Here is a 13412-nt window from a genome sequence, read left to right as displayed (position 1 = left end):
ATGATGATGATGATGATGATGAAAGCATTGCCAAGAAAAAGCTCTGCATATGAAGCTGTCAGTTTTCCTTAGTGCTTTTGAACCTATTGTTAGGACTTTTAGTGCCCGTTTGTTAACTTATTTTTACAATGTCTCTTTGAAGTGTCCCTTGAAAATATTAGTCCAAATTTTAAAATGAAAATCTAAGCTTAAGATGTCCTTACTAAAATAGTCATAAAAGTAATCAGGAAGAGATTACTGGAGTTTTTGCCTTCCCAATATAGCTTTAGCTCTCCAGAGCTAAGCTGCTTCTCCTGTTGTTGAAATATTCTCCTTCCAATGGCTATTCTAATGAATAAACTAAGGCTGGGGACCATTCTTTGGCCCTGAGGTCAGGTAGAACAGACTGGCTCGGCTCACAGTACTTAGCTGGCCCTGGGCCTCCTTTTAGCTTTGTATGTTCAAAGCTAGTATTTTGAGTATGGGGATTTTGTGCACTTTTCATGAAATAACATGAGAACTGTATTGCAATCCATCAGCATGAGTATTTCAAAGTAAAAAGCCTACTGGATGGCACTGGGGGAGCACAGAACCAGCCTATGTGCAGTCTCATCTTGCAGTATAGTGGGAATAGTTAACAGCTAATGTTACCCTCAAGGCATTGTCTGAGAGAAGTCTATTTGACATGGGACAAAACATTGCCAGGGACCACGCTCACAAGTTCCAAATATCAGCAAATCAGTCAGTTCCTTGCTCTGTTCCATTTGGCAGCATAGCTGTAGCACTTGTTGCTGAAGATCAGAATGATCAGAATGATCACCTAACAGCAGTCGCAGCTTTAGCAGCTGCAAAATAAAGCTGCATTTGCAAATTTTCACTTAGCTTATAAATAGGAGAAACGTAAACAACCATAATCTTGACGTCTTTCCCATTTAGTTTTTTTTCACTAAAACTGACTAATTTTACAGTTTTCTAACAATAATTATTTATGTCAGTACCAGACACCCTGGAAATTACTCTGGTCACAAGAAGGATCAAATCAGATTTGCAGGAAACATAAGAAGCTAATTATTGAATGACATTTAGGCCATTATTTTTCCACAGTGTGACTGGCAAACACTATAGGGGATATTGACCCTTTGCTAGAGGGATTATAGTAGTTCCACAGCACAGAAGAGTGAAAAGAGGCTCCTTGCAAGCGTCCATAGAGAGGGAAGGCACTATCTGCAATGGGGGTGTATCAGGAAAGCTCTTATTTCAATTATGTTCATTTCCTAAGGGTAATTTGATTACACTACCTCAGTTAAATCACTTAGCCAGTGGAGTAAGTTGCCCAAAGCAGTCATATATAACAACTGACTTTTCTTTATTAAGTGTTCAATATATCTTCCTTAGCTCTCCTGTGAAAACCCAACTTTTTCTATAGCTGAAATTTATTCATATCCTTGAAAAATACTTATGATTCTGTTATGGTGACCTCCATGCATTCCTGGATGTACAGTAGAATGTTTAAATTCTTCCCATGATTCCAGACCGTACCAATACAAATATGTACAAATTAACATATCTCTAAGCATAAATGGTACCTGATTGTTGTTTATTAACAGGACACATACCTTTTCACCTTTTAGGCCTGCTTTTCCTTTCAGTCCTGGTAATTCCTGAAGTCTATTTTTACCCTAAAAGAAAATAACTTTTTTTAATTAGACATTATCTTTAGTGCAGGTTAAACAGGCTGTACACTTTCAGCAGAGGCTGGATGTAAGGGTGCTAGTTTCTAACTTTTGGTTTCTGCAGTAGAAGGAGATTTGGGACTCGGACCTCTATGCAGCTGGCAGTGCACGAAATCTGTCTCTCACCACCACTGCACTTCCCACAACAAAGTGGCAGAGGAGCCACTTTGTGGGTTTGGGGGATACAGATGGAAACACTTGGCAGGCTGCATTTGGATTTGACAGAGTGCTAACTGGACCGCTGCAGTACTGATGACAAATATTTTGAAAACTGTAATGTTCTGTTAAAATAAATAATGACAGCTGTCTGAGAAGTCCTCTTCAGATTTTCCGTCTCAGGCATTTACTTATCTGAGAAGTAAGAAAATCTTGAAATATTGCAAAGTTGCTGAATATGCCTACAGCAGGTAAATTCTGGGCTAAAATTCTGCCTCTTCCCTGACAACTTTCAAACTATGAGGAACTGGACATTGGAAAGACATCTAATTTCATACAGAAGTGATAGTCAACAGAGAATAGAAAGATGTATTGTAACACACTACTGCAAACTGCTGCTCTGAGTGCACCAAATCATACCATTAACCTTAGCCTGTTGCCACCATCTGCTAAAGCATTTTTTGTCTTGACTCACCTGAATCTATTCAGTTTCTACCAATTAGGATGCTTCCTGAAGACATACATCTGACAGGGAATGTGTGATACTAGATAGCATTTCACACCATTTTCCATTCTAAACTTCACCAGTCAAATGAATCACAAATAACCTTTCTGTATATCTTCATATTACCTACATATAATACACATATGCTTTTCCTAATAGAGGCTTGTTAATTAGCTCAAAGAACTCCCACCAGCTTTAAAGCCAGTGCTATTATAAAATGGGGCTATTTATGAATTCAGTTAGGACACTGAAGAAAAAATTCAGAAGGCAAATAAATAATTTTCCCTAATGGCATTTTGGGAATCTGAACAGCTATGGTTATGGACTCTACTGGTCAAGTTTTAGAGCTGCAGTAATTTTAAAGGTGGATTGTATAAAGTCATTACGGAGAAAAATGTATCTGTGAGACTAAAAGGTGGTTTTTCTTCCTATGATGATTTTTCATGTAAAGTAACTGGTAGCAAATTTTTAGAAAAGTGGCAAACGCATAACCAATATAAATCTAGTGCAATTTTATCGCTAAGTGAAGCCTCACCAATCTAATAGAAAAGTTGCAGAGTTATATGTAAGACTGGAACCCAGATGCATATAGACAAAAGAGTAACTATAAAAAATACAAGACAATGGTTCATTTCACAAGATATAACAAAATGTCTATGACAGGAAATAGGATTGTTTCACAAGGACAAAACAATTGCTTTCGAAGCATTTCCATTACATTTGAAGAATTTTCTCTAAACATATTGGTTTCAAAGAATTTTCTTTGAAAATATTCTGCTTGAAAGTAGTCAGGCTTCTGTTAATACAGTAAATATAAACTTCTTGTCTAAAACCACTCCAATGACACATAACCTGATATTTGCAAACCCAGCTGTATTTCTTTGTACATATCAATGTCTGAAGGCAGAATCCAGGAAGAGGCTGAATAATGCATCCTATGAATGACTACTGAATTAATTTTTTAATATCTTACAACATACGAGTTCCATTTGTGAGGTTCAACTGCAGAGGGCAGGAAGGGACAAGAAGCTCCCAGCAATGGTACATGGCAGTATACAAAAACAGTAGCAGGCATGGGAATGGTGACAGCCTCTGGGTGGGAAGGTCTTAGAGAGGGGAAAGATGCACAAAGTAGCAGCAACAGATAAATGAGTAAGGAAACAAAGAAGCCAGACAGAAAAATATCAACAGAGGACAGAAGCACAACAGCAGCTGAGACATGCATGGAATATGACAGCTACATTTCTCTTAGAAACCTGAATCTTGCTCTCTTGGCAACTTGAGGAAGTCAACTACAGTGCCAGAACTGGCTTCTAAAGAGAGGAGACAAAGAAAGCACTTTGCTGCTTAAGCCTCAATGTAGCAGAGCCTCATAAAATATATTGTTGTGTTTTTTTAATTTAGTTAACCAAAATGTGTACAAAAGAGTACTTATAGGTAACCCATTTCTACCAGGACTGCCCTAAAATAAAACATGTTCGTTAGAAGGGTAAATAAAACACTGTAACATAGAAACAAAAAAGAGAAAAGCACTTAACTATATTTTGATGTGTCACGCAGGGACAAAATAATGAACCAGAACTGTAACAAACACTATGCTACAGTGTGATCTGTTTTGCACCTCTGTTTAACTGTATGCATCTTATGCTGGTGGTCCAGAAGGATTTGAAGTGTGAAACATGCTGGATGTACAGAAGCCACTGAAGGAGGTATGTGAGTTCTGCACCTTTGTGCACAAACAAATCTGACAGCTGGGAGGGTGCTGCAATGCCTACCCAAAGAGTTGGTGGAATTATTGCTCTAAGAATATCTGTTTGATGGCACATAAGTTGTTTGCCTTGAGCTTTCTCATGATTGTCACTATCAGGTCCTTTTGTAGCCATTGACACATGTGCAATGCAGATGTGATGCTCCTGATTGTTGATGGGCTAAAACCCATCTTGTAGAAGTACAGCTGATGCCAGTGTGTAAGGCTGTGCAGTTACAGCCCTTCACGCACGTGTGATGGCTGGCTATTGCCCTTTCTAAAATACATTCTTTCAACAAATAGAAAATACTCACAGGCTTATCAAGTTGTCCAAGTTTCCTTGGAGGTCCAGGAGGTCCTTGATGTTTTTTCTGCAAATCTTCTGCTCCTGACCCTCCTAGAGATCCTGTGGATCCATCCTCTACTTCCTGACCTTTCTGGCCCTGAATAAATAAAATATGATATATGAAAAACATGTTGCATTACTTTTTCCATTTTTCCCTCTTTCTTTCCCCCTTCCCTCTTAGAATCCTTGCCTTATTCAATGCAGTCACAAATCTTATAGGTACCATATAAACAGTATATTCCATTCAGCAAAGACAATCCATATTAGAGCTCATTTATGCACATACAAATAAGTCGCTCACTGAACTGGTTACCTAGATGCAAATGACCATGATCTAATTTTATACCTGCATAAACCCGCACAGTCTAAATCAATAAAATAAGTTTGAAAAAGGCTATTTTCCCAGACTGAGTCTGTCTGGGAGAAAACTGTGAGAGTTAAAATAGACATGTTTAGGAATGCTTCAGCCAACTCCCCCAAGATCTACGAAACTGAGAGAAGAGGGTTATATGTCCTGTTTGGTAAGAATGTGACAGAAGATGAAATAGGAAAACTGATAGCAAAGAGTAAAAATGGACAGCAAACAAGACCAAAATATTGCTAAGCATTAGTATTTAGTCAAGAGAAAGTAAGAATAATAAAAGGAATAATTTAAAATATTCCAGGAATAAAACAAACCTTTCAGGAATGAAGCTCAGACACTAATTCATATTTAAATTAAAATCCAGTATACAGGATGAAACATTTAAGTCATTACTGTATTTTGAAATAAACACTAGGATTTACTCATATTTTATAGCACTGATGAAATATTTTGAGTTTCATTAGCAGCTAATGAAACTAGGAGAGATGTAATATAGTAACATTCCAAGCACTTTAAAATTAGCAGGATGACAGCTTTTAACAGAAGAACTGTTAGCTGATTTTTTAAAGACCTTTCTGGGTTTTGTCACAAGGAAAGGTCCCAAAATCCAGCCCAGCAATTTTTTTTTTTAATCTCGTCTCATTTTTTCCCATCTGAAAAAGTGTTAGAAGAGAATCTATTTAGTTAAGCTGTGGGTAAGATCATAACCTGAATAAGATAACAGGATTGTTGATACAGATTGTTAACAGTACTGAAGGAGCTAGTGGATGTCATGGTAGGACCCCTCTCAACCATTTACTAAAGGTCTTGGGAGTCTGGGGAGGTCCCTATTGACTGGAAGATAGCCAGCATTATTCCAGTCTACAAAAAGGATGCAAGGGAAGATGCAGGGAACTATAGATCTGTTAGTCTAACCTCAGTTCCCGGAAAAATTAAGAAGAAGATTATACTGAGTACTATCAAAAGGCATTTAAAGAATACTGCGATCATCAAGTACACTCAACACGGGTTCCCAAAGGCAAAGTCCTGTTTAACTAATTTGATACCTTTCTGTGATGAGGTCACTCACATAACGGATGAAGGGACAGAGATGAATGTGATTTTTCTGGATTTTAGTAAGGCTTCTGATACTGTCCTTCACAGCATCCTTTGGGGCAAGTTGTCCAAGTGTGAGATGAGCAGGTTTATGGTGCACTGGGTAAAGAACTGGCTGAAGGGCCGAACTCAAGGTTTGCAGTGAATAGGGCTACATATGGCTGGTGACCTGTCACTAATGGCATTCCTCAGGGATCGACTCTAGGGTCAATTCTGTTCAATATGTTTATCAGTGACCTGGCTGCAGGAGTTGAATGCACCATTACTAGGTGTGCAGATGATACCAAACTGGGAGGTGCTACTGACTCCCCCAAAGGCCAAGAGGCCTTGAAGAGGGATCTAGAGGAGGAGTATCACCAGGCACAAGTAAAAACTTAGAGACGAATGGCAGTAACAATTTTTTTACTAATATTTTCTAAAAGATTGCTCATTAGCATATTATATAATCATCCTGGTTATCTATGCAGTGCAAAGCATGTGGAAATTGAAATAAGGTCAAGAAAAAAACTTGTAAAGATGAATAAGTAGCAAAACTACTGGTCACAATAGATTTAAGCTTTATGTGTCATACTTCTTAAACCAAGACTGAATTTTTATTTAAGAAAAATGGCCCAAAACTGGGGGAAAAAAAAAAGAAAGATTGCACAAATGCAATGTTCATCCGACATTAGAATTGCTGTTTTAAAAAATGTGAATGTGGGCATGAAAATGTTAGAGGAATTATATTTGGAAGTTCTCCAACAAATATTAAAACCTCTTGTATGTCATCTCCAATAGATCATCCATAACCTAATGTTTCACCACTTGTTATAACTTATCACAGTAAATACAGAAGACCCTGTAAGGAGCAACCTTAAACACTTGACTAAACCCACACGATGTGGATCTTTTTTCTAAATTTCTGCCATTCGTGATGCTGTACAATTTCTGGCAAAGAGAAACTGTCATAACTGACTACACTTTCAAACAATACAAAGAATGGATTTCTGGCATAGGAGTCACAAAGGATTAAGAATGTTAATTAATGAAAAATGTACTGCCAGCTGATTATTTTGAAATATGCTGACAAGGAACGCAAGTATTTGAGTAGCTGGAGCTCGAGCCCTCCAGCTCATGGGATTCCAAACAAATGAGTGACATATGTAATTCTAATTTGAAGAATCCCACAAAATTCAGGTTACACATTACCTTTCAAATGCAATAGGCATGTTATCTTTCAAAGTCTGGTATCTCACCAGAGAGGATGACTTTACTACCTATGGGATAGACACTCCCCTTGGGGTTTGTAGTACCAGCAGTCATGTAGGCTGGTGTACTCTCCATGTAGGAGTTAAAAGGGGCTGCTGTTTTCCTTAACTCTGTGTGAACATCAAACCAGAGACAGGCTACAGACTTGCATTTTCTCTTAATTTTCTTGTCTAGAAGCCAGGCCTACAGGAGTCTACTCAAATGGAGAATCTAATTTTATAAGGGATTTGACGAAGAGTTATTTTGAAAATTTGACTAGCCTCAATGCTTTGAATGTAATTTACAGTTATTCCCGGTTCTGGTAAAATTGATTTGCCAATTAAATTACAGCCCATCTTTGTCAGAGTTTCTTCTGCTCGGTAGTGTACAACTCACTTGATGGTCACACACACACTTTATAGAATCGCTTTTTCCATCAGGAGGGATCTTGAAAGGAATGTAAGCTTGGATGCTTACAACAGGATGGCCTGACCAGGTTTATTAGAGGGCATCTCTGACAGGTAAAAGATGTCCAGTATCACCACTTCTAGAGTACTTCTAAAAATGTGCTAGCAGTCTAGAGAGAAGCTCAGCATGGCTGTAAACCACATTTGTTCATGGAACTACTCCGACACAGACATGAGTAATATAAGGACCCCAAGCAACTTCACTGACTTGCCTCAACTTTGATATAAGGCCATCTATGGCTGTAAAGTTTGCTCAGTCCTAATAATTTATTAGTCAAAGCATCTTTTTATTGTGAATGTTAGAAAAGCTGCTTCTTACTTGTTTAATGGAATTTTCTTCTCACGATGTTAAAGTATGCAGCTGTTAAGAGGCAGCATACACCGCCTTCTTAAAGAAATAACTAGGAGCTGCAGACAATTCTCCAGTGCAATCCACCCAGTCATTCCCTTGTCAAGACATTCAATAGAGGATCAGCTTCTTTGATGGTAATTCAAGTAAGATTGGGCTTATAAAGAGATAATTTGCATAAACTATTAATTTTCAGGTTAGTCTCTTGTCAACTAAGGAAAACCACTGAGACACATTTTAGGCATGAATTCCCCCAAAGTTCTCCAACAAGTTGGAAGTTCTCCAACAAATATTAAAACCTCTTGTATGTCATCTCCAATGGATCATCCGTAACCTAATGTTTCACCACTTGTTATAACTTATCACAGTAAATACAGAAGACCCTGTAAGGAGCAACCTTAAACACTTGACTAAACACACACGATGTGGATCTTTTATTCTAAATTTCTGCCATTCGTGATGCTGCACATTTTCTGGCAAAGAGAAGCTGTCATAACTGACTACACTTACAATCAATACAAAGAATGGATTTCTGGCATAGGAGCGTGGTTTAGCATTTAATGTGGTTTAGTGTCAGTCTTCTGTCTGGATCACCTGATAATGAAGGAGTGTGATAATGAAAGACTTCTTTGCACTTAGTACTTCATACAGAAGCACTTGGTGTAATTTTAAATCTGTTTATATGTCCTGTTTCAGAGAAGGAAGTAGGACTTTCACCTGTGAGGTGGTTACTGCGACTAAGACCAAGATGTTTGCTTTTTGGGCATAAAAATTGTGGACTTTTATGATGAGGATTTAGCTGGTTATTTTCTTTGTTTCTCACTTTCTTAGATGTAAAATTAAAAAAGAAGCAAAACCGAAAGAACAAATTCATTTTGTTAGTCAAAAATCCCAAGCCCATTTCAATGGTTATAGATGCAAACTTCTATGTAGTGTAAGTGCTTTTCAGTCTTATATCTTGAGAAGATATTCAAGAATTTAAAAAGTAGCTTTTATTTTGCCATGCTGCTAAGATGGAATAGCTAGAGGTACCAACTCAGAGAAAGACCTGTAATTCATACATTTTCCTGTTCTTAGGACAAAAAGATAAGGTATATGATAAAACCATTATACAGACCTCCTCTCCGCTTACTTCTGGCAAAACACCAGCAGCAGAGCCATCTTCTTCTCTTAAGATTTTCTGCGTGACAGTAGTAGACTCGCTGTTTCCTTGTCCAGTTTCCATGACAGTTGAATCTAAATAAAATAATCACTTACTATTGAGAGGGCAAAATAAAACCTGCCCAGAGGTATTTATCAGAGACAGATGCTGCAAGTTGTACAAAGAAAGTAATTATTTAGATTATGACCAAAATACATACCAAAGATTAATAATAATCATTTTATAACTCTGAAAATTTTAAAAGGAAAGCAAATAAAAGAACATTATCTTTGGCCTTATTAAGACAACCAGCTTTTCTTTTTGCTTTCTAGGAGTGCGCTGAAGTTGTCTTGCTAGCAGAGGACTGGATTTCTCAATGCATTATGTCTTACTCTCATAGCTTTGCTGCCTACGCTTACATCTAAAACACCCTAGTGGTGCACTAGGCAGACTGACATTCTATGCAGCTAACAGAAGTAGGATATAGTTGTTTATTCAATGGCGGTATTCAGTTTTATATGAAAGGTTGTGCTTTACTTTAGCAGGTCACCAAATAAATACCCATCTTAATCCCTTTGAAAGGTGCCACATGGCTTCAGAGACAGTAGGACTGTTTGCAAAGGCATGTCTCAAGGGGTGCCATACTTCTTACTGACCTGAGCAGAATGAAGAGGATTTTTCTCCTTTTATTCCCTTTGCTTAATGCTTGTACTTTACTAGAGTGTTGTAGAGCGTCCCAGCAGCAGCTCCTCAGATCAGTTTCTTAGTTTTATCCAATTTCCATTTTTTTAATAATTGCAAAATATAAACCATAGTTCAGTGACTGAAATTTTCACACTATAGAAGGGTAAATCTATTCTCTGCATTTTTAACAGTGAGAATGAGATATGCCCTTATATGGAGGGAAAAGTGAGAGATGTATTTAACGCTGGCTATAGTTGCTACCACTTTGCAGTTACTACCTTTGATGCTATTAACAAATTGCAGTCTAACGGACAGCAGTTTCAAAGAGCAAATGTTTGATGTGCCAATTCTTTTCTAGCACACAGGATGTACAAAACTATAGGATTTTCCTTTCCTGGCAGCATCCAAAATATGACAGTGGTTTTTCACACACAGGGAAATTACAGACTCAGAGAACTAGAGACCCCACTCCCCAAATAAAATCCCCAAACCCGAGGCAGTGCCTTGTTCTTTTAATTTAGTTGCTTCAGAGGTTTCTTCTGATCTCTGATTTCCGGAGAAATCATTTTCTTCCAAATAAGACAATATAGTTGGGGGGGCTTCCACCGGTTCAGCCAACGTATCCTCAGGCTAAAAAAAAAAAAATCCCAAAGAGCTGTTTAGAGTAAAGGCTTATCACATATTTTAAAGCAAGAATCGCTAGATTACCTTCCTCAAAGTACAGTAATCAGAATTGTCACATCCATGAAGCAAAACAGAAATCTAGATCTTTCCCAATTATTATCTTGACAGTATCTGTCATTACACTTATGCTTCCTCTAGAAATATTAACTCTCATTGCTATCATGAAACCCAAAATTTATTAATGGCCAATATATGCACCCTCTTTCATTTACAAGTTTTTAATTTATTTCACCTTCTATCTAATTTTTCTCTTTACAGTACTAATCTAGTTTCTGCTTATCATCAGATGTCACACCAATTTGGTCAAGTATCTTGGGAAAAACTAGCAAAATACCTTTGAACTCCATTCCTCCAAAGCAAGTGATGTACACTTGACAAACCCCTAGAGAGGAAGAAAACCACAAGAAATGTACACTTCTCACTGCAGGTTTAAGAGCCTGGCTGGTACCCCCTGCTTCCCCAGGCTGTCTGTGGGTAGGCAATGGGTGGTCACTTCGATAGCCTTGCATTAGCTGCATGCAGGAATGTAAAGAGCCTACTCCCTGCTGGAATGAGAGACCTGGAGAAGGGCTGTTTCAGTGGAGTGAGGAGATTACTTCATGCAAACCTGCATGTGCAATTGAAATAAAATCTAAAAGTGATGTTGCCAGGGTAACCTGGAGTAGAATTACTGGGCCACACATCCTGGTCTTGAACCAGGTTTATATGTGCAAAATGTCATAATAAGGGCTTGCTGAAATTGTTCCTGAGTTCTCAGCGAAAGGAAGAGAGGTAGCACCATCCTTTAAAATTGAGGAAAAATTTCAGGATACTTCTTGTTATTGAGAAACATATTGAAAATAGGCTTTAGTGCTTCATTTGAAGGGGAAATGAAATTTTTTCCACAGCGGGCCAGATATGATCCCCACTATAGCTAATGACAGTACTTTTATTTTATTTATTTACTCCCCTTGAGAAAGAAACAGATTCATGTTTCCTCTGCTTTTATTTATCTTATTATTATACATCTTGTTCTTGACATTCTGTTTCAATTTCATCTCATTCAGTTTCAATTAATCTTTAGAGACGAATAAACTTTTTAATGCACCTTGTTTATCTGAATCACAGTAAAAGTACGTTGTTAAGCTAGTCACGTATTACAGGGTTTTGTATTTTAAATCTGTAGTAGGACTGGATCTTTGCGACTTCGGAAAGGAAGACCAACTTTTCTCTTTAAATGCAATGTCCAGTGACTTCCCTCTGCTGATGCAGAGTAACCAATACTTCACATAAACAGTAGAAAATAGTTCACACAATTCAGAATGTGTCCATTGAATAGTCTATAAAGCATTCCTTCTGTTTATTACTGACTGGTAAGATAAATAAAAGAACAGTAGGACAAAGATTGGAAAGCTTTATTTTGAGAAATACTTATAAAGAAAAACTATATTTTCTGTCCTCTGATAATACAGACAAGACTTTCTGTGGAACCTAGACCATCTTCTTATGGTTTAGGCTTCTTTATTGACAGTTCTTGGCATCCATACATACACCCTAATCCAGAAACTGAGGGGTTTCCTCAGTGGGAATATTCTGAACTAATTCAAATAATGCTATCCATTCCTACTGCACAGTATGGAAGTATTTACTACAAGTTAGAATATACACCATAAACACTGCTAAGTGTCTTTATTCAGAGATGTAATTTCAGTTATGACCTTTGGCTTGTTCATTCCATCTCAGCATAGCAATTTGCTTTGAAGTACTGATTTGTTATTTTTCAGTTGTTTTTCAGAGTAGAAGATAAATATAAACCTTCTCAGAAACGTCTGTCAGTGGCTGTACTGATTGTTAAACTGTCATTTGTTTCTCTGTCTCTTGCTTAATATTTCTAAAGAATAAACCCATTAAATCTCCATGGGCAGTCACTCTGGAAGGCATACAAATCCCACGACTGCTTTTAAGCGTTTCTAATTTGACAATAGCATTAATCAACAACATTTTGCTGAAGAAGACTACATAATGACATGCTGGTATAGCCTTTGAAATTCTCCAGGCATTTTAGAAAAAACTATGTGTGCAATCCAAGGAAATACTTTCACATGAAGTTCTTGCATTTTGAAGAGAATAATCATTTACTGGCCTTTCAGGTTTATGATTAGTTGACTCACAAATCTATGTATCATTATCCATTCTGAGACTGGTTCACACAAAGAGTTACTGTAGTACTAACTGGGACTGAACACAGACATAGTGAAGATTATTTCTACACAGTCCAAGACACTGACAGTCTGCCACCAAAAAGTGTCTGAAGAACCAAAAAGACCTATGTGAAGCTTATCTGTTTCTTGTTGTCAAAGGGCGATAATCTGCCATACATATATTTTCTTTATTAACATTGCAGTGGAACACTTCAGGGAAAATTATTTGTGTACTTAAAGCATCATTCGGTTTACCAGACAGTCTTAAAAACATTTCAACAAGCAAATTAAAATAACATCATAACAGATAATAATTTGTGGAGAAATTAAAATAAAGCAAGTGGAAGTATTATAGCTGAATGCAAAAATGTTTGCAATGATATAATCTTCAATGAGCAACTGTGTCTTCAAGAGGTGAATCAGGAAAAAGTATGTTTTGTCTCTTCATTTACGACAATCACAACTTCATCATTAGCAAATAATAAATTATATTATGTAATACTTTTTCTGTAACATTTTTCCTTCTGGGCATTAATTCTAGTTTAATTACAGAATTCAACTGTAGGCAACTTCTAGGTCTTCTGAAGAAGGCATGACATTGCTGTACTACTTCAACGTTGTCAGATCTTGAAATAACATTTTGGCATCCAAGACTGATCTCACATGCTTGGAAAATTAAAGGAAAATGTCATATTTTTACTCCTGGGGGGTGGTATATAGTGATAAGCAATAGCTATTACACTTTCAGGTCCCTA

At 37.3% G+C, this 13412-nt stretch overlaps 1 protein-coding gene across 1 annotated transcript in view; it reads right to left on the bottom strand.

Moving 5' to 3' along the window:
• The window catches only part of LOC113956364 (collagen alpha-1(XV) chain-like), a 125003-nt gene that overhangs the window by 65044 nt on the left and 46547 nt on the right, over positions 1-13412 (bottom strand). The window contains exons 6-9 of the mRNA XM_027662847.1: positions 10297-10423; positions 9086-9204; positions 4435-4563; positions 1596-1658 (exon numbers count right to left, since the gene is read on the bottom strand). Of these exons, the coding sequence (XP_027518648.1) occupies positions 1596-1658; positions 4435-4563; positions 9086-9204; positions 10297-10423 (438 nt within the window). The remainder of the gene's footprint in view (positions 1-1595; positions 1659-4434; positions 4564-9085; positions 9205-10296; positions 10424-13412) is intronic.

The sequence above is a fragment of the Corapipo altera genome, unplaced genomic scaffold (assembly GCF_003945725.1).
Source record: "Corapipo altera isolate COAL_440 unplaced genomic scaffold, ASM394572v1 359, whole genome shotgun sequence".
NCBI lineage: Eukaryota > Metazoa > Chordata > Aves > Passeriformes > Pipridae > Corapipo > Corapipo altera.
Note: the sequence above shows the minus strand (reverse complement) of the source record. Positions and strands in the feature narration are given on the sequence as shown.